This window comes from Typopeltis vanoorti, chromosome 1 (assembly GCF_054136105.1).
Source record: "Typopeltis vanoorti isolate ZY-2024b chromosome 1, IOZ_Tvanoo_1.0, whole genome shotgun sequence".
NCBI classification, from domain to species: Eukaryota; Metazoa; Arthropoda; class Arachnida; order Uropygi; family Thelyphonidae; genus Typopeltis; species Typopeltis vanoorti.
Window position 1 is genome coordinate 90173933 of NC_143549.1, and position 23145 is coordinate 90197077.

The following is a 23145-nucleotide window of genomic DNA, read 5'->3' on the forward strand; positions in this document are numbered from 1 at the left end:
TTCCTGGAAAAAAAAAATCACTTGCCTGTGCCAGAGATAGATTAATTTGGGAACTTGTTCAAGAAAGGCTTAGAAAAAGTTCCTGTGGTCAGCAGTTAGAATTAAACTTAGAACATCATTCTTCTAGTGACCTATCAGAAGTTTGCATTATGAATGCAAATGTGATTTCCACAGAACTCAGTTCCAGTTCTTTTCCGTTGAGACATCTTGTGATGATGGTTCTTATCTTGAATTCTGCTGATGATTTGGATTTGTTTCATTAGCTGACTATTCACCATTTGCCCTTGTTTTCTGATGCTAACAAGCAGCTACTTGTTAACCCCATATTAATTTTTAATAGCATGAAGATAACAAGAGTCGGTTAAATATTTAATGATTCCAGTATTTCATTCCTATCAAGGATACAGTATAAAAAAATTTAATGCACACATACACAAGAAAAGAAATTAGTGAGAGAGAGAAAGCTTATCCTAAGAGAGGAGTACCTTCTATGGTGCTGGTATGCTGCCTTGGCTCTTGACCAAGAGTTGTTTCTAAATCTTAGGAAATTTCATACAGCCATATTTATTGAAATTTGGTTGTATTTTTAGATCTACAGCTGATTCAAAAACAAAAAAAGTAACAAAACATGAATGCTTATATTTACTGTGGTGAAGTGTAATAGTTTCCTTCCATTTTATTACCTGCAGGATGTACAAGACATAGTCAGCTGGACTTTACTGACCATAATTGTGGTGGCTGATATATTTCTTATGTTCTTCATGATGGATGTTGACAAATCTTCCACTTTGTCCATAATATGACAAGTTACAAGTAAAGGAACTTGATACACATGGAACTGATAGGAGAGGGTTTGGTCTTCAGAGGAGTGAATAAGCTGCCAGTCCTTATGTCGCTGTAAAGCCTGAAGGGCTTTACAGCAGTGTAACTGTTACAGGCAGCACTCTGTCCAGGAATAATGTTTGGTCTCTAGGCTGGGTTTTTATATTATCTAGCCCAGTACTGTCCAGCTGGTATCTCCTGGACAGAGTGCTGCCTGTGTAACGAAATTCTTAACTTTTTTTTTTCTCTATTTCATCATTTCTAGTAGTGTGTTTTGTTGTTCCTAAGTCTTATCAACCAACAGTGTGTGATTATTGGCCTACAATCTTACTATTTTAATAAATGTAATTAATCTTTATTTCATTATAAAATAATTGTGCTCGCTTTCAGCTGTTTGTCCCTTGTTACTGACTGCTTGATTGCAACTTTGTACATACACTATCTACTAATAATTGTCCAGACACCCTTATTATTTGAAGTTATGGAACATTCCAGGGTTGTTAATATCATAAAAACCGGTGTACAGATAGTAGGAAGCAGTATTTCATTGTAGCAGTTGAATAGAGGTGGTATGGCAACACGTCATGAACTCAATGACTTCGAGAGAGGTGTCATTGTGTGCTGTCACATTGGTGGCATGTCCATACGTGACATTGCCACTCAACTGGAGCATTCAAAATCAATGGTTGGTGATGTGATCAACAAATGGAGATGCTCTGGCATCATTAGTGCAGGGAAACACCCAAGGTAGCCACCGAAAATGTTTGACAGGGATAGGAGGGTTTAAAACTGGTGTCATGCAAAAACCAGCAACAATTGGCACAAACCATCCGTGATGAGTTCCAAAGCGCCAGTAACACTATGGTGAGCACTAATACTGTACGAAGAGAACTCCATTTATTGGGTTTCCACAGAAAAGCAGCAACACATAAACTGAACATCACAGCAACGAACAAGGCAGCTCGTCTGGCCTGGTGCAAAAGAGCATGTGAAGGTGAACAATTGACCAGTGGAAAATGTTATTCTGAAGCAGTGAATCAAGGTTCACCTGTTTTCAATCTGATGGCAGGGTGTGGAGGCAGCCTGGTGAATGCTTGTTATCACGGTGTGTTGTACCCACAGTACAATTTCTTGGTGGAGGAGTAATGGTTTGGAGTGGGATCACTGGTTGTTGTCTGTTGTTGCATGAAGGCAGCTCAGTACCTTGATATTCTGGATAATCAGGTCCTACCTGCTCTGTGGAGTTTTTATGGAATGAACCCCCCCCCCCCCTCGTTACTATCGACGACAATGCCCCATGCCACAAAGCTGCAGCTGTTATGGAATGGTATGAAGAGATGGGTGTTAAACAACTGCCCTGGCCTGCGCAGAGTTTTGATATCAACCAATCGAACACCTGTGGGATGAATTGGAGTGGTGATAGAGATCCAGAGCAGCATGTCCTGTTGTTGAACTCAGTGCTGTTTTGATGGAGGAATGGAGACAAATTCCACCTGATGTCTGCTGCAGGTGGACATACCCGATATTAGGGTTTGCCTGCTGGTATCAATTGTAAATTGCTAAAGTGTCTATACAGTTATTGGTAGATAGTGTATATCATGATGGAGGAAAATGTTGGAGTTTCTTGTTTGTTGAAAAGGGGAAATCAAATATTACATTGCATTGCACACCAAAAGCATTATGTGGATCTTTGCTTAGACTATCTAATTAAATTAATTAGTAAAAATAATTAATTTAATTATAGTGGAAACCAGTGTTCTTACACATAGAAAATTCAAAGCATTTTGAGATGAACTTGATGTCAGATATGGTTACTTGCTTCTGCACAACTGAATCTTGATAGTGTGCTGGAAAATGTTTATTGATATTTTTCAAACTTGAGAAAGAACTTTATCTCTTTTTTATTGGAAGAAATAAAATGTGATACTGAAGTAATTAAAATTCTCAGTGATGTTACTGATTTCCTTAGTTCACTTGCTTTCATAACTGATGTTATGCAGCATTTGATTGCATTAAAGATTACTCTACATGAGAAGGACAAACATACCTGTAATCTTTATAGATGGTTATATATATATGGTTTTTGTAATAAGCTGCTGCTGGTATTAAATCAAATTTAGAAATAAACTGATTGACTCACTTCAGATTTTACAAGGAGCTTTTTTTTTTGGTGGAACAAAACTATAGATTTCTATAAGAATTTTGATGATAGGTATAAACAATTTGATGAACACTCAAACTAAGCATATCTGTTCAGCAGTTCATTGAATGTTGACATTGAAAGCACAAACTTCATTTATTAAATGGAATTATATGAACTTATTATTATTATTCGTGACACCTCCAAGGAGTCTGAAGACTCGTCGCGGAAGGACACCTATTGTACAACTCTCCATCTCCATCGAACCTCTACTACCAATCATCTACATCAGCGCCATCTACTGCCCACCACCACAGCTGGTATTTTTTTGTCTGTAAATTGCGTGTGTTCTGAAGAGCCGATTTGTCTGTATGCGGGATGAAAAAACCAGAGTTTCCAGGAGAAAAAAACCCTGCTACCTCCATACAAGATTGGCTAACTCGCCTTCGATTGAAAAAGTCCATATAAAGATTCCTCCCGTCATGACGAGACTTCGACTTAAGCCTTTTCCAATTGAATTGCGCAACGTACTGTCGTTCTTCCAATTGCGCTACGGAGGCACTTAACTTCAGGAAGATCAATTTACTAAAGCTTGATCAGAGACTGGAGCAGAATTGTTTAAACTTTTCTCCACTGAGAAATGTTCAAACATTAAGGGATGTTTGAATAAAAAAAGTAACAGTAACATATCCTGTTGATGTTAGGTACCAAGAGATGGCAATACTTGTTTGCTGTTCTCTTCATTGGTTGTTGCCTATAATTAGTAATGTCATGAGCCAGCTATCTCTGATTGAACTGCCCACTCAGTTTCCAAAAACTAGATAGGGTTAAAAGGCTGCACCTACTCTGTCTAAGGGAATAGAAGCTGTTAGCTTATTATTTTATTTATTTTATAATGACATTATTATATTCTGCATCAAATTGTGATTGACTACCAAACTGTTTGCCAAGTGAAACATGGTTGGATGAGAATGACATCTTGATGCCAATGTAATAGATAGCACACAAGGATTGAGTTTTAGATCTGGTTATATTATCACAGGATGTGATTGTGAATGGAGTGTTTAATCTTCCCCCGGTTGGTGAAAGTGACCATGGTGATCACTTGAGTTTCAGCCAGTCGCATGAGAACTTCTGTAAAGAAGTGATATGTGGAACTACAAGGCTGGTGATTAAGGAAGCTTAGGAAACTGAAGCTATAGCATGGAAAAAGCAGTTGAGTGGGAAGGATTATAGATGTTGTGTAGGCATTGATTAAGAGTTGTTTAACAGTATCTGAGCAGCAGTATCATATACCAAAGGTGAAATGACTAAATAAGGTAGGAGTTAAATGGATGAATGAAGAGATTAAGTGTGAAATCTGGAAGAAGGCACACTGTGGAGGCAACACAAGATGAATGTTAGTAATGATCGGTTGCATGAAGAGTGCAAAGAGCACGCCAAGGAAGGTGGTTGGTAGGCATGAAAAGTGCAGTATGAGAAGTTGGGCAATCAAACTAAGCAAAATCCTAGTGAGGTATTTTGATATGTGGCAGGTAGAAGGAAAAATGACTTTGGTAGATGATGCTAGGTGATGACACTGGCAGAGTAGTAATCAATGCAAAGGATATAAAAGCTGGCCTGGTTGGCCGAGTAGTTAGCGTATCCACTCTCCAGCCTTTTGGGCTGGAGAGTGGATACGCAGAAGGTTTGAATCTTTCCGTGGGCATGGATGTTTGTGATTATCTGTGAAAATACTAGTGGTGGTTGGCAGTAGATGGCGTTGGTGTAGATGCGGTTCGTTCTAGTGGATTGAGTGGTGGAGTAGGTAGAGTAGAGTAGGTGTTCCCCCCCCCCCCCTCAATGAGTCTTTGGACTCCCTGGAGGTGTCATGTAATAACAATAATACTATAGTTGAAGTATTCAATGAGCAGTTCACCAGTGTATTTTATCCTCATGATGGCAACCTTAAGAAAAGGAGTGCAGAGGGTATGGTAGAGGTGGGACAGATGGTGAACAAGCTGGAAGTATGAAAAATTAAGTAAATGTGATATTAATAAGGCAGTAGGATTTGACGGTATATCAGCATGTGTCTTGAGGAAATGCTCTATGGAATTAATGGCACCTTTTCCCCACCTTCCATTCCCAAAGGAAGGTGGGGAAAATTGTTGCACTTCACAAAGGGGGTGGGGATAAGAAAGACTAAGGCTACAAATTATAGGTCAGTCTGTTTCTGGGGTTGTTGTTATTAAAGTATTAGAATAGTTGGTGAGGATTAGGATTCAGAAATGAGTTGATAATAGCAGTATTCTTTACGATGGTCAGCATGGGTTTGTTGGGGGGGGTCACATTCAGCAATCTGCTTACATATTACAACAGGGTGACAAATTCACTTGATAAAAGAGATGCATATGGTGGTGTACTTGGATTTTTCAAAGACCCTTGATAGACTGCCACATTGACAAGCAGAAACAGATGGGATTAGATAAGACTAGTAAGTTGGATAGCTGATTGGATGTCACACAGGTATCAGCAGGTTATATATGGAGGAGTGGTATCCCAAAAGAGGAAGGTCACTAGCACCACAGATATTTGTTTTGGGGCCCATTATTGCTTAACTTGATAGTTAATGACATTGTGACCAGCTTAACGGGGGAATTTGTAGCTGTTTATCTGATGCAAAGTTGGGAATGCTATGAGAAGTAGAACAGATGTTGTGGCCTTGTAGGAGGATTTGGATAGACTCTGTGAGTGGGCAAATGAGTGGAGCTATCAATTTAATGTTGCAAAGTGCAGGGCCTTGAAATTTGGTAGGCAAGGTTGGGATGCAGAGTATACAATTAATCGAGAAATTTTGAAGGAGGTGGAGGAGATGAGAGATCTGGGAGTGTTGGTGGACAGAGACTTGAAGTTGAAGGGTCATATTGTTAAAATTGTAAGAACATCCCAATGGATTGTGGTGATAATGACATGCAGAAGCAGAGAGGCTATGGTTACTTTGTATAAGGTTTTGATCAAGCCACATATGGACTACTGGACCACTACTAGTTTTCAGGGAGATGAGTATGTATTGTAGAGGGTCCAGAGAAAGTTTAATTGGTTAGTGTCAGGTCTGTAGAATGTCAGATAGGAGGAGAGATTGAGAGAATGCAACTTAAAAGAGCTTTGTAAATAGAAGGTAAGGGGATATCATTGAGACATAAGTTGTGAGGGATTGCTACCAAATTAATCTGCAGGAGATTTTTCATAGAAGGGAGGGAAGGGTCTAGCAGCCAGGTGTGAGCAAGGTGAGTGAGAAGGTTCTTTGCATGGAGTGATTGGTGAGTGAAATGCATTGCCTGAAAGTGAAGTGTGGTGAGTGCAGAAACTATGAATAGGTTCAAGGCATAATTTGATGATTTTTTTTTTTTTGCATGCAAGAATATAGACTTTCCACAATGAGTCCTTTAACTCCACAGAGGTCATGTTAATAATAATAATTGTTATTATTAGCTTGCTATCTTGATGATAATTCTAAACAATGCAACACAATGTAAATATACTATCTGACCACTTATGTGATCCTTCGACACTTCTGCACATGGCAGAAGAAGGTTAATCCATTCAGATAATAATGTAATTAATAATGAGTGTTTATTATTATATGTCAGAAAATTAGCTTTTCTTTTATGAAAATTCTAGTTTTTTGAAGTGGTAACTATTTTACTTGTACAAATCAAGGTACGTGATTTTGCGTGTTGGTGACAAATTCTTACATCGCCTTTTTCCTTTCTCCCCTTCAACATGAATTGACTCTTCTTGGCACCGTGCCAGCTAGGGTTCTCGCATCTGTGGTCGGACAATACTAACTTATTAACTATCATGAGTGATTTGATCATTTTTAAAGTTAATCATGAAATTTCTTGCTGTAACTTAAGTCATATCGAAACAACTAATTCATATATTTGTTGCATTTCTGATTGTTTTCCAGAGTGGTTTGCAGTGATATTTGTACGCTATGGAATCTATCAGGGAGGTGTGTTTAGGCTAACCTTATATGTACCTGACAACTATCCTGACTGTGACTGTCCAGTGAGTACATTATGCTTTTTTTTTTTAGAAATCTGGATATCTGTGAGTTAACTGATCTCATACTGAAATGTTAATTTTTTTCTCCCAGAAACCCAAGTTTGTTTTTCATTGAAATGCAAGAACAAATACAGTTAACAGGTTAGTTATTTTTTATTTTTATGACACAAACACGCATACATCAAAAGTCATACTGTGCCAGAACACAAGTTACAGCAGTACACATGGTAAACAGTTAGTAGGACGATCACCAGCATCCATGCCTCTTGTGGGATTCAAACCTGCAGCCTCTCTTGGCTGAAGAGTGGATGTGCTAACCACTCAGCCAACCAGGCCAATGCAATTAACATGCAACAAATACATTGCCTAATGGTCTTATTTCCTTAGACCATAATTCCAAAATAACAGCAATCTGAATACATTATCTTTGTTATATACTTTAATAATTGCAAAAAAGTATATATTTCAGTATTGATTAAACAATCCATCTCTCTCTCACTAATTTACAAAACTGATTCCCAAAAGAAGTAATATCTTTTTTATGATATGCCCATAAAAGTTTATAGACCTATAGTACATTAATATCTATAAATCTATTGTGTGAGCAGTACTGCTATATGGCTCTGAAACTTGGAAACTTACCAAGGCGCAAAGTAATAAATTGGACATTTTCCAAAACAAATCTTTAAAAAGAATTTAAAAAATCTTCTGGCCAAATACAATTACTAACAAGGAACTTTTAAAGAAAACCTTCTCCAAGTCAATAGATGAAGAGATTCGCCTAAGAAGAAGGGAATAGACCAGATATGTTCTTTGCATGGGGATAAACAGAATTCCCCAGGTAGCACTGAGTTAGGCTCCAGAAGGAAGACGTTTTAGATGTCGTCCAAAATTAACTTGGAGAAGGATGATGGAATTCGAAATGAAGGAGGCAAGATGGATGAGTTGAGCAGCTGCGAGGGACAGGGGCAGATGGAAAACCAGCATTGCAGCCTTATGTGCCAGGAGGCACGGAAAGACTTGATGATGATGATAAAAGATTACATAGAGAAGTGAGAAAAGCCATTACACAAGACAAGGAAAATTTTTATTCTAATAAGTTCGAAGAGATAGAATTCTAAATGAAGAGGCACAATTATAAAAGGATGTTTCATTTAGTTCATGACCTAAAGCACAAGTTTAAGCCCAAATTGAATGTCATTAAAGACAGGAATGGAGCAATACTAACAGAAGAACTGGAAATCAAAAACAGATGGAAAGAGTACTGTGAAGAACTCTACAGCAGAGAAGGTGCTCTCTTACCAAGAAAATTTCAATTTGGAACAACTTAGGCACGAGGGTGTTAGTTTCATAGATTGATTACAAGGATATGGGAGACCGAATCATGGCATAGAAATTGGAAGAAGTTGGTCTTCATATCACTGCAAGAGGGAAGATATGAAGGATTGCAAGAACTATAGAACTATTAGTTTAATCTCTCATGCAAGCAAGACTTTATTAAAGATCATCCTAAATAGGATTGAGTCCAAAGTTGAGGCAGAGATGCTTGAGAAACAAGCAGGTTTTAGGAAAGGAAAGAGTACCAGAGATCAGATCCTTTGCCTTAGACCAGTGATTTTCAACCTTTTTCATAACACGGCACACCTAGACTAATTATTAAAATTCTGCAGCACACTAAAAATATATTCTTTTAATTTTTTTTGATGATGTGGCAAAAAATGGGCATAATTTTGATTGATTTGCACACACAAGAAGATGGAAGACCAGACACTAATAAATAAATGTGCAAATTACAACATTATTTCTTTCAATTAATTTGTTTTCATCAATCTCTCGGCACACCGGTTGAAAATCGCTGCCTTAGACAGATTATTGGAAAGCATCAAGAATTTAGACTCCCTGTGGTAATGTGTTTCATAGACTACTCCAAAGCTTTTGATTGCATTCAGCATATGAAATTGTGGGAAGTAATGAAATTAATGTGTTTCCCTCAACACATTATCAGGTTGATAGCTAACTTGCATAGTGAGCAGGAAGCCACAGTAGTAAGAACAGATACTGGACTAACGGATTCGCTTTAGGTTGGCAAGGGAGTAAGGCAAGGATGCCTACTTTTTCCTCACTTGTTTAGTATCTATGTTAAGGACATCATGTGTGAAGTATAGGATGAGCTTAACATTGGAATTAGGATAGGTGACAGATTGATCAGTAATCTGACATATGCTGATGATACAGTACTCCTTTGTAATGACAAGGAAGAACTAGAATGAATCCTTAACAAAATTAATAAGATCAGTAAGAACAGATGACTTCAACTCAATCCTAGCAAGACAAAGATTACAGTTATCAGAGGAAATATATACAGGGAAGCTCCTGAGAAATGTGTAGGAGAAAGAATTGAGGAAGTCAGCAAGTTCGAATACCTGGTTCCGTAATGTGAAGAATTGCTGTTTAGAAGACTAGGAATGGCTAAAACAGTCAGAGACTTGTCAAAAATCTGGAAGGATAGATCTATCTCCATGAGAACGAAGGTGAGGATTCTGGATGCAGCTGTTTTTCCTACAGTGGCATGGATGTGAAACCTGGAGCCTAAAGAAGTCTGATAGGAAAAGGATAGTTGCTTTTGAGATAGGGTGTTACAGAAGGCTGCTGAGGATATCATATACTGAAAGGCAGCCAAATGGATGCCAGGAAAGATCAACAGTACTTTAAGGACTCCTTAAATGTATTGACAGAAGAAAGCTGAAATATTTTGGACACATTGAGAGGGGTGGAAGGACTTCTCAAACTAGTAATAGAAGGTAGTGTCCTGGAAAAAGAGGAAGGGGTAGACCTTCAGTGAGATAGATAGATGGTGTGTCTTGAGTGACTGATCTTCAGAGAGTTGACTTCTTCAGAAAGGCATATGACTCGACCACCTGACAAAGACTGTTGTGGAAACATTAACAGGGAAAGGAGTCGCCATACAGCAGCTGATGTCCAGTGAGCTGATGGATGAAATCTAGATTGCAAGGACTGGACCATTATTGTAGTATCATGTGCATATAGGACCATTATGGTGAAAGCTGCATGTTGGATGTCAGCCACATTGACAACAAAAAGCAGAGGTGATAGCAGGGAACCCGGGGGGGGGAATGCCTGCAGTGATATTGCATGTAGATGACGAAACTTCCTATAGCTTTACTTAGAGTTTGCAAGGTACAGTTCAGTCAGTTTCACCAGTCCTACTGGAAATTTTTAAAAAATTTAAATTGAAAAAAAAAGCCCATTGTGCCATATTTTGTCAAATGCTTTGGCATGTCCAGGAAGATTGTCCCTGTGTGTTGCTTCCAGTCAAATCCTCAGCCAATGCATTGTGAATATGCTTGGTATGAGACCTCTATCCTGTTTATCAGAGCCTGAACTGGCATGAAAGCATTCAATGTTTAGTCTCTAGAGTAGCGATTTTCAACCGGTGTGCCGCGAGATTTGTGAAAACAAATTAATTGAAAGAAATAATGTCGTAATTTGCACATTTATTCTCTTGAAGCTCCAAACAAGGATAAGTAATTACTATTATTAATATCTTCTGTATGTAAATCAATCAAAATTATGCCTATTTTTTGCCAGATTGTCAAAAAAATTAAAAGAATATATTTTTAGTGTGCTGCAGAATTTTAATAATTAGTCTAGGTGTGACATTTTATGAAAAAGGTTGAAAATCACTGCTCTAGAGCAAGATTTCTGGATTATCTAGCCTTGGCCTACTTAGATTACTAATATGTTATAGGTTTAAAACTTTTTTTTTATGTAGCTCTCGCCCACAAAAGGTTTATTTGTGAACCTATAATACATTTGTACTATACAGCTAATGATTTGTTTCATATTTTTTGTGTTTTTCATTTTGTGTTTTTTTAAAAAAAAAAAAAAAAAACGGTCCAGAAACCCTTTAGAGACCAAAGATGGAACTTTTTCAAGCCACTTCACACCTCCAATAACTGAGGCAGTGATTTTATACTGGGCAATGAAATTCACTTCCCACTTAAAGACGATCATGAACATCAATTCCCATGGTGGGATTTTGAGAGCAGATATGCCTAGTCACTCAGCTGGCCAGGCCAGCAAATAAAATTTTCTTAATACTTTCTGTATTATTATATATGAAAGTCAGGGCTCAAAAAACTCGATTGCTTAGCTGACGAACATGAACTTTGTGTGAGACTCTCCTTAATCTGAACTTTTTGCATCAAATTTCTTTTGCCACTTATGAATAGATGACGTACTGAGACTTCACCATATACTGCTTCCAAAAATTTCTTTTAATTTGTGTGGTAAACTTGGTTTCTTCTAACAAAAAGAGACATTGAGCTTGTTTTCTACAAGCTTAGTGTGTAAATCTTGCCATTTTGTATTAACATGAACATGATCTCAATTAATCAGGTATCCAATTACTTACTTTGAGGCATTCTTAAGACTGTGCTGAAAAATGATACATTCCTATTAAAATCATTTAAGATAACTGTAGTTTAAATTTCAGTTAATTCATTGCTTTGTGTGATTAAATTGATATTAAATTATTCTTTTTTGTATCACTCCCACATGTGAGCTGCTGGACCTACAGCAAATAGATGCTATGTGTAGGTTGAGGATTTAAGGATGATATAAGGACCGTTTATTTAATTAATAGCCAAGAAAAGTAGCTTAAACTTTATATTTTGCATTTATTAAGAATGAAATATAATAGCATAATATAAAAATAATTATAAAATGATGCAGTCTAGAAAGGTGGCATGTTGTCAAGAAAGAAAAAGTGCAGTATGAGAGAAAATTTGCCAATCAAAGATAATTCGGAGAATTCTATGTGGCAAGCAAGAGAAAGAATAATTATTATTATGATACCTCCAGGGAGTCCAAAGACTCACCGAGGGAGGGCACCCACTGCACAACTCTATCTCCACCAACTTCAACTAACCACAACTACACCAACAGCATCTACCGCCGACCACGACCACTAGTATTTCCACAGACAATCACAAACATTCATGCCCACAGCAGGATTCGAACCTGCAGTCTTTTGGCTGGAGAGCGGATATGCTAACCAGGCTGGCTGAAGGGTAATATTGGTGGACAGTTATGATGGTAGAGGAACCATGGCAAATGATGCAGTGGAATTATTTAATGAGAGTACTTTCTCAGTGTATAAATGCTGTGCCTAGATGAGATGCAAATAATATTTATTTATTCTTATGGCAAAAGCAGCTACAGGTTAATGTCCAGACCAGAAAGCCATTCCAAGGCCTCACTGTCACCTCGTGGATGTCTTGGAGGCCACCACCACCATGAAATTGGCACCTTGCGCAGTCATTCACAATATGAGTGACCGTCTAGGCCATAGGGGAACAGTCACAATAAAGGTGGTCTGATAGTCTCCATTTATGCAGAGGTAGCCACATCTGCCCTGGTTAGTTCTCATCCTGATAGATGACTAAATCTTCCTAGGAAGGGCAAAACCAGGCTGCGGAGCACAGGGATCTTCAACCAGGAAACTGTTTGTTGGAAGATTGTTGGACCAGTGTTCTCTCCACATGTCAGGTGTTGATAAGACAGCTGAAGAGAGTTCGTACATGGACCAGAAAGGGTTTCGTGATTTTAGGTGAATACTAGGTGGATTTAGCAGAGTCTGGTGCAGGAGCAGGTTGCTCATTGCTTTATTAAATTCTTTAATCGAGGCTTGTCTTCTTCATATATTTGGTGGAGCAATGTTAGATAGGACAGGCAGCCGGGGAGAAGGGTGCTTCTCAGTGTCCAACTAATTGTGCGTATGGTAGAGTTTAGCTGGGTGTCTATAATGTTAGTGTGCGCACTTCTTTCCCAGACAGGGGCACAGTATTCTGCTGAAGAGAATGAGAGTGCTAGTGCAGACAATCTTAAGACATCAGCACCACAACCCAGCAGGTTATTCCAGCAAGCCATGAGATGATATTATTTCTTGCTTTAACTTTGTTGTACAGGTTAGTGATGTGCCTTTTATAGGTTAGGCTTCTGTCCAGGCTCACTCCAAGGTATTCTGGGTGAGGCTCATATTCTACCATTTTGTCACAGAGTGAGAGAGGTTGAGGTGTCGATTTGCCTCTGCATTGTTCAGGTGGAATGCTGTGGACAGTTTTTGTTGGATTTGGCTTCAATCCCCACTGCTTGAAATACACCTCCAGGATGTTCAGATCTGTGTTCAAGGCTGTTTCCAGGTTGGCAAAGGAGGTAGACTGGTGTAGGTTAGCAAGATCATCGGTATATACATATTCGCTTGAGCTGGTATGTGGTAAGTCAGACATGTAGATGTTAAATAGTAAAGGGTATAACACAGAGCTCTGTGGAAGACCATTGTGGAGGAATCTGGTCCTGCTCTTTTTTCCACCAATATTGACCCAGATCTTTCTGTTGAAGAGAATGGATTCAAAAAGCTGGAAAGTTCTTTTGCACCTTATGATATTGCTTAGCTTTAGGAGGAGCCCCCTGATCCAGACTGTGTCATAAGCTGATGTTAGGTTGATGAAAGTGACTCCGGATTTAAGTTTCTTCTGGAAGCCTACTTCAATCTGTGTTGTCAGGACCTGGTCACAGCAACCTCTTCCTGACCTGAAGCCAGCTTGATGCAAATAATAGGAAATTAGACATGAAAGAATAACATGTATCAAGCATTGATTGGCCTAGATGTTAATAAGGCTGTGGGAATGGACTGATACTAGGGTGGTCTGAAACGTTCTCGGCCTTGATCATAGATGGCAACACTGTCGGCACAATTTTTTTTTCTAAGTTGGTACATCTGTCATAAGCAACCATGTGAAATTGCAAGTCCATTCTATCAAGTAGTTTTTAAACCGCTGTCTGAAGCAAAAGTGTTGTCTGTATCCCTTGAAATGGATAAAATTGAGTATCGTGTGGTTATAGAATTCTTTGTAAAAGGTTTAATGGCAAAAGAAATTCATTCGAAGTTCATAAAAGTTTATGGACACTCTTCTCCTTTGTTTTTGACAATTAAGAAATGGGCTGCCGAGTTTAACCATGGCCGTACCAGCCTTGAAGATGATCCACGTGAAGGATGTCCAAAAAGTGTAACACCAGAAATCATTGATCAAGTGCACGATATGGTATTGGATGACCAGCTAGTCAAATTGTGTGGAATTGCTGAGACTATAGGCATTTCGAAAGAACATGTAGGATATATTTTGCATGAAGAATGAAAAAGCTTTGCGCAAGATGGGTGCCGCACTTGCTCACAGCAGATCAAGAATATACTCGTATGAAAATCTCTGAACATTGCTTGCTTGGAGCATTTTAACAAGAATAAAACTGGATTTTGTGTGTCGATCTATTACTATGGATGAGACCTGGATTCACCATTACACACCAGGATCCAAACATCAGTCAAAACATGGACAGAAGCCAGTTGTTTGTTCAGCACCAAAGAAGACAAAGTCGGTTCCATCAGTAGGAAAGGTCATGGCATTGGTATTTTGGGATGCTAAACACATTTTGTTTATTAATTGTCTTGAAAAGGGTAAAGCAATAATGACCAAGGCAATATTAGGACTCTTATATTATAGAATGTTGGCTATAATGCAGGAGGATTGCAGGAATGTAAATTGAAGGGCTAGGTGGGTAGAAAGAAAATAGATGATGTAATAGAGATATGAGAGGGATTTTAGTGAGTGGATTTTACCATATTAGTTCAGAGGATTATAAAACGAGTGGAGACTAGAGGAGAAGAATGAGAGGCTTTCCCTGGATGTTGTGTAAATCCCTGGATAAATGTGTAAATTCCTGGATAAATGTGTAAATCTCTGTGCGATATGATAGATACAATGTATCTATCATATCATAAGTGTGATATGATAGATACATTGCCAGTTAAGTGGGCCTTCCATGATGAGTCTGCTAATTTCATAGAGATTGCCGTAATAATGATAATCTGAAGACAGAAGATCATAAAAATTTAGAAATAATTTAACCAATTTTGATTTTTTAAAAAATCCTCAAGTAATCAGTAATGAATGCAACTAAAATTTTATATGGCAATAGTTTGCATATTGATTTTTCATTATACACTTTATGGAACATAATTTTTATGTTCCAGAAAAAATGATCACAGTATTATAGGAAAGGATCTCAATGTGGGGTGTCTGTCATTGAACTTTGTCTGTGTAGAGACTTCTTTTTAACCAGGATTATAACTCTGTTTCTTTTAACATATTACATTCAGTATAACTTCATACTTGAGATCACGTGATCAGTTCTCTTGCTTGCTACTTTAATGCATTATATATAGTTCTGATTATTTCCTCTTAATGAAACAAAACTATAAATTGGTGTTATCCTTCTTCCAAATCCTATTTTTGATTTATGTAGTATTCTTTTTATCACAAAAACATTTTAACAATAGTCATAAGTTGAATAACTTGGAAGTTGTTGCAAGATATACAAATATTCATGCCAATGAATAAGTCTTTAGGTGTTAGACTACTTTTATTGCCAAGTGTAAGACCATGACCACCCTTTTTATTGGAGGCCTGAAGTAGCTTGAATTCATACCAATTTAATCTCATCATCAAATTCTTGACATGTATCTTTAGGGAGTGTACAGGATATTAATATAGTACTACATGAAAAAGTTACATCATTATACATCAAAAAAGTTACATCAGTATATGCAATCAGGTGGCAGGACTTTTTGGAGAGCTCTCTAAGCTGTTTAGTTTTTTTAAAAAAATAGCAATATTAGTTAAAAATTGTGTTAGAATTAGACTGTATTGTGGTGTTAATTAGATTTAAGTTAAAAGTTTTTTTTTTAAAATATAGTATAATATAGTCAATATTTTGTAAGCTCTCTCTGGTCAACTTACTTTTATGAAACACTCATAGTTTCTACATTTGGCTTTGAAATAATGCTGGATCTAATATCCACTTGATTTTATAAATTTTGCATTGCCGAAGTGAAGCCTTTTGGCTCTTTATTTTAGTAAATACTTTTATGCACCGACCAAGAGTTCGCTTAGGTAAATACACCTTCCGACGTTTCAAGTTCCTTAGTATTGCAAGAGAGTTTTGCTCTCTTAAGGTTTCTTCCAGAATTTTGCTCATGGTGAGGGGTGGGGGTGGGGCTTAGATTTCAGGGGATTTGCCTTGAGAGAGCATTTTGAGTCTCCTGGGAAAGTTTTTTCCGGCTTGGCCCGTGAGAAGGGGGGGGGGCCTTATTGGTGGATACATTTCTGGAATATGGGTGGTTCTGCTCAGTGGTAAGGTGAGCTTTTCACTAAGTGGAACCAACGCTGAGTTGGACGATCTTTCAATCACTCGTAGGAAGTGGTCTGGAGGATTGCCTAATTTTTAGAGAGGCGTTTACTTAAACACCGGTCTCTGAAGATGAGCCAACCAGTTCAAAACAGCTGTCAGGCCAGTGAAACCTAAAAAATGTACAATAAGTTATATAGTGTAGCAGAACAGTTAAGGCATTATTGTTTAAAGAATTCAACCAAAGGGATTTTGTACAGTACAAGGTCTGCAAGATATATGCATTACCAAAGGCAAATGGAATTTGATTTTAAAGTGATAGTGGTGGGAAAGTGTGCTTAAAATGCTATGAAAGTGCATGTTAGGTCATGAGATTGAAGTGGTGGACAGAACAGATAATACAGATAAGATTGAAAGAGAGGCTAAAAGTGACACAATTGAGAGAGAGAGAGAGAGAGAGAGAGAGCTTGGTTACATGGAGTGATATGCAGGACATTCATAAACTTAGCCACTTCTGAAGTGAGTACTACATGATCATTGTCACCAACTGGAAGCAGAATAGTTACATCTTTAACTAAAATCCCCTCTTACATCAGAATCAGATCTAACACTTTCATCTCAAGTTCTGTCACATGCTGCTTGAGGAAGTTGTCTTGCAACAGCTTAATAAATTCAGTTACATTCTTCTCCTGAGATTTCACAGCTGTCTAATCAATGTTTGGATAATGAGTCCCTCGTTGTGATTACTTGTTTCTCACCCATCTTTATTTGGTAATGCATTTCTTCATCAATAACAACCAATCCAAGGTCTGTAACAACTTTCCACTGTGTATTTGATCTTGTTAGATTCCACTTTCTACTAGATGGCTTCAGACTCACTACTACATGAAAAACTATTACTAGTATTGCAGTTATAGTCCTCAACTCTAACTGGATTCAATTCATCTAATATTATTAGCAGCATCTCCTCATATCCTGTCTATCCTTCCAAAAAATACTGTTCCTTATTATACTCAATACATAGTATGTCTGCCTCTGATGGCCAGGTCTCACTAATGCCTACAATCTGAGGTCCCAACATACTGACCAAGGCTACAAACTCTGCCACTTTGTTTCTTACACTCCTAGCATTCATGTTCAGACATAAGTTACCTATATGCTTATTTTTATACTCTTCCCTATAGTCTGCATGATATAGTTGGACAACTTACAGATCTCTTTTTTTATGTTGGGCCCATATACAAGAAGTTGGCTGGTCAACCTATAGTACTTTAGTACTGTATATGGGTAATGGGATGGGAAAGGAGGAACTTGTTAACATTCGATTTGAAAGCCTGTATATTGTATTCCTTGGGGAATACCTCGGGGGAAGACTGTTCCACAGTATAGCAGGAGCAGGGATGAAGGAGGAGGAAAAGAAACTTGTTCTGTGGGTTTCAAGGTGTACTGTGAAGGGATGTTGGGAGGTGGCTGTACGTGTTCCAATGGGTTTAGTACAGAGTGGGGGAATTATTGATGTTGCTTCAGAGGAGCACTTTCCATGAAAAAATTTGTAGAATATACAAATTGCAGAGACTAAACATCTATGTGAAAGTGACGGGAGTGAGTCGGCAAGAGATGGATCATTTATCAGTCTAATTGCTCTCCTCTGTATTGAGTCAAGCATTTTGAGGGAGCATTTAGGAGCCTCACTCCAAATGTGAGAACAGTATTCGATAGCTGGGCGGATTTGCGATTTGTATAAGGTTAACAGCTGTTTTGAAGTGAAGTAATGTCTTGAGCGAAAGAGAAAGCCCAGTTTTTTGGAAGCTGAGGATGCAGTGGTTGTGATGTTTATGCCTCTTCTGGCATAAACATCACAACCACTGCATCATCACTCGCTTGATGTCATGGTAATTCTGAGAAGAGAAATTTCATTTTATCTGGGGATTTGAGTGTTATCAAAAATAATACTGTGGGAAAATGGTTCTTTTTTTTGTGGGAAATAAGACAGAACTGGGGTTTTACTGGCGTTGAAGTTGACGAGGTTATCTGAGCCCCATTGGAGGATGTTTTGGAGGTCTGCGTTAAGGGAAGTTGTGGTTGATGTTCTGTGGGTTGAAGTGAGTTGTGTAGGGTAAGGTTTATCAAATGAAAGGGAGGACTGCAATGTTCTATCATCTGCAAAACTGTGTATTGGTTGGAGGTCAACTGAAGTAGGTCATTGATGTATAGAACGAAGAGGGTCGGTGAGAGAACTGAACCTTGTGGGACCCTAGCATTAGTTGGATAGTGGGAGGATAGGGAGCCGTCTACCATTACACATAGTGTGCATCCAGACAGGAAGCTGGCAATCCATCTGCAGAAGTCCTAAGACAGTCCAAATGATGGAAGTTTGCTTAGTAAGCCTTTGTGCCAGACCCAGTCAAAGGCTTTAGAGATATCGAGTGCAACTACTTGGAATTTGCCAAATTTTTCATTGGTATATGTCCGGAGATGGGTGATATATGAGAGCAAGTCACCTGTTGATCGGCATCGGCAGAATCCGTACTGGTAATTGTTTAATAGTTGGGTACCTTCAAGGTAGAGTAGTAGTTGAGAATTGATGGTTTTTCTCCATCACTTTAGATAGGATCGAGGTGAGTGAGATAGGGCAGTAGTTAGATGGCAGCGATTTGTCTCCTTTTTTGGGAATGAATTGAATATAGGCCAATTTCCAGGCTTTGGGATATATACACACACACACACACACACACCAGTGGAGTAAGATAGTGTGTACAGACGGCATAGGATAGGAGTCAGTTCTGCTGCACAGACCTTCAGGACAATTGGAGGAATGCCATTACGGCCAGGGGCTTTTTTTGTGTCTAATTTAGACAACAGGTTTATGATCTCTTTCTGGCAAAAGGATATAGGGGGCATTGTATGTTGGGCAGTTGGAATGACTGGGGACATTTGCCATTGTTGGTTATGGGTGTATTGCAGGCAAAGTGTGAAGCCAGGAGATTAGCTTTTTCAGTGGGTGATGTTGCAATTGAGCCATCTGGGTATGATAGGAGTGGGAGTAGTGTAGGGCAAAAGTTGCGACCAATTGCTTTGGCAAGAGACCAAAAGGTATTGCTGCCACTAGGATCTAGTATCTTATTTATACAGGCATCCTTGCTTGATAAGTCCAAACTGGGCAAACACAAAATTATTCTTTCTTTATAATTGTTTCCATATTAATGCCCATTCCTATCATTAACATAACATTGTTGCTCTTATACACAGATTCTTACCATTCCTCCCATCGTAATTTAGTTTCCCTGACTCTGTGTTAAGTCTCATACCAATTAATAATTTATCGAGACTCCTTATACCAAATGAATTCGTGTGTAGTCTCTCCTTCTTATACGAATTCATTCTTCCCTCAAACACATTCCGTCCACACAATTGCATCCATTCCTTTTACACAGCCTACAATTGAATCATTTGCCATCATAGCCCTTCTTCTTAATTCATTTCTGCTATCTCTAGGTAATATATTTTGATTTTCACATGTTCACTTTTTACTCTCACTTCTTCCAACAATTCTTTTATATCTTATTCCCATTTCACATAACTATAGCATTCTGAACAACTTTCTTTTTGACACCTTATCATATGCAGGCTCTTTCCATATCTATGAAATTTAAATATAAAATCCTTGTTATATTCCTGATTTCTCAGCTATTTGTGTTAAAGTGAATATCTGATTCTAACAGTCTCTGTTGGCCTGAATCCAGCTTGTGGTTCACTAAGCTTACTTTCCACAATTTTCTTAGTTGTTTTTGAAGTATACTTACAGTAAATAAATCTAACTGAGAACACTTAGTAGGGAAATACCTCCATAATTCTTCACATTCAGTTTTATTTCCCTTTTTTTTTTATAGATAGGCATAATGAGAGCTCTGCTCCAGTACATCTGAAATTTGACAATCCACCTAAGCCTTCTGAATTTTGCAGCATAATTGCTGTAAAATTTTTATACCTCCATGTTTTAGCATTTCTGGTCAAATATCATCTACTCAATCTGTCTTTCCACATTTTCGTTTTTTGATGGCTTTTTCTACTTCAAGTATTGATATGTATTCCTGATTGCATGCCTGTTGTGTGATTTCTACCACTGCATGTTTCATTTAGCAATCTTTCAACTCCAGACATCAAGGAAATCCTCATTTCCAGTTTTCATGTCACTTTTATCATCTGATTCCTTTGATAGCACTCTTTCCTCCATTTCTAAGCTTTTTCAATAGCTCCAGAATATTTTGTCACCTTCCTGATATTTATTTTCTATGTTCTTACCAAAGTCTTCCCATGAGTTTTGTTTAGCAAGTTTTACAAAGTGCGCCACTTTCTTACATCTGAGCATAAGCTGACTTACTTGCCAAGAACTTTTGATGCTTTCTTCTTTTCCTGCATTGTCTTTTAGCTTCTTGAGTCTATAGTTCACATGGACTTCTGATTTTTCTGTCCTTGCTGACAACTGTACTACATGCCTCTCTGACTGAATCAATGTTTTCTTTGGGCTTTGCCAGCAACTTTCCAAGGTTTTTGGTTCTTGTTTTTGAACCCTTTCATTTTTTCTTGAATGATGTTTGTGTATTCTAATCTATAGTTCACATCTGAAAGCTACTCAACTTTGATATGTTTTAAACTCTCTTACACACACACACACACACACACACACACACACACACACACACACACACACACACACACACACACACACACACTTTTCAATATGAAATTCAATTTTATCCTGTTCAAGACTAAATGGTGATCACTTCCAATTTTAAATCCTCTGTATATTCTTATGTTCTGAAGCAGTGGGAAAACTTTGCTCTCAACAATAACATAGCCAACGAGACTCATTTTTCACATCTTTTCTCCATGTGAAATTACACACATTTTTATGTTGGAATATAGTGTTAGTAATAACTAGTCTGTGTCCTGAACAGAAATCCAGCAGGTACTTAAGATTATTATCTTTGCTCTTTTCTCCACATTTTCCCAAAACATATCTATATGTCTGGTAATCATTTCCTACTCTGCTGTTTACTCCTAACAGGACAAGATTTTCCTTTTTCATTATCGGTTGCTTTTTCTAATGCCTCAAAAAATTCCTACACTTTTTCCTTAGTAAAATCTTCTATGGGACCATAGACACAAATAAGTCTCATTATCCCATTCTCCATTCTGATATTTGCTCACATCATTCTTGTTGATATTGTCTGCAATTCAAGAAGATATCCTCATATTTAGCTGAATACTTTAGATGCTCCTTTTTTTTTGCCTGATTGTTCTTGCCTAAATATAACATTTTGTATTTGTTGCTTAAAAAGATTTCACCTGTTTTTGTCTTCTTTGTTTCATTCACATCCATTATATTGATCTGGTACTTATCCAATTTTTCTGCTGGTTCCATTTCTTTTCCATTGATGATTTTTATGTTGGTAATATCAATCTTGAACTGTGGTGTTGAGTTGGGATATGTTCTGTGATTTATTCCAGTAAGCTGACTTTTCGCTGTTCACTCTGGTTCCCTGATGAAAAGAATGCCCTTGTTACTTAGGCAGTGCCCCAGCAGGCATGATATTCTGTCATGTTGTCCCATCATTTTGTGTTATGGTTTAAGCCAATAAGAATACAATTTGGTCAGCTAAATCCCAAATTTTCAGTCCATTCTTGTTCATTTAGTATCCAGGTAGATACCTAATAGGGTGCACAATGAGAAGGTGAGGAGTGGACATTAGGTCAGAAACCATAGTTGGTTTTCTGAGTTCCTTAAAAGGTTGAGTTCTCTGCCCTTGACTCTTTTTCTTTAATTTGTAGAACAAGAAAAGACAGATAATCTGGTTTAACTTGCACATGAGTCTGGAATAATTTTTGCATAAATTGCATTCTACTCACTCCTGATCTATTTTTTCTGATTAAAAAAAAAAAAACTTGTCAATAATTGCTTAGGTATAAATTGGTTTTGCTCTTCTTATACAATTATTCATTTGAATAATCGTTATAGGAGCAGTTTCCTACTGTTTGAGTAATTGCTGCTTTGTACCTCTCATCTTAGTAATATTGATGAACAAGTGAATCAAACCTTTAACATTTTTAAGATTTTGTTAGATGGTAAATCTCAAGTGCCTCCATCAATGGAAGAATGATGGGACATGGTGCCTTCAATTAGAAATGACTTAACTTTGATTCTTTTCATGGTAAGAATAATTCCTCTTTATTTGAACTTTGTCAAATAAAGAGGAATCTTTATTTGAACTTTGTCAGTTGAATATGAGTTAGTCCATCTCATGTAGAGATATGGGCTTGTTTTCCCAGAAACACTAGTTTTTCATCCCACATAGAGGCATGCCAGACAGAGAACACATGCAATTTATAATCAAAAACTCCATTTAGTGGGATGATGTTGTGAATAGATAATAATGGATGGTGTTGTATGTAGATGGTGGAATAATAATCTCAGCGAACAAGAAGTACTTTTTTTATAGTAGTATATTAATAAACTGCATTTATGAATAATGCATTGAATACTTGATATATCAAGACAAAAGAAGTACGTTTAATATTAAGTTTTAACTTTTTTAAGAATTTAAACTTAAGGTATTCGTATGATAGTAAATTATCAGCGTACAGTATTGTCGATTTTAAATATTATTTAATTCATTAATTTTTATTGTTTAATATTTTTCATTATAGATTCTTGTTTTTGAACCTCCTGTCTTTCATCCCTTAATAAATAGTGAGACTGGTGAACTGGATCTGAAACGAGTCTTCCAAAAATGGAGGTATGTTTAAAGAGGTGCTATGTTGTAAATTGTGTTATTGTTTTGAAGCATTGTTGTTCATTTTACTTTGTA

The 23145-nt window shown here is 37.5% G+C and overlaps 1 protein-coding gene across 1 annotated transcript in view; it reads left to right on the forward strand.

Moving 5' to 3' along the window:
• The window catches only part of peo (ubiquitin E2 variant domain-containing protein pendolino), a 129197-nt gene that overhangs the window by 69401 nt on the left and 36651 nt on the right, over positions 1-23145 (forward strand). The window contains exons 5-6 of the mRNA XM_090392079.1: positions 6912-7012; positions 22985-23073. Coding sequence (XP_090248205.1) covers positions 6912-7012; positions 22985-23073 — 190 coding nt within the window. The remainder of the gene's footprint in view (positions 1-6911; positions 7013-22984; positions 23074-23145) is intronic.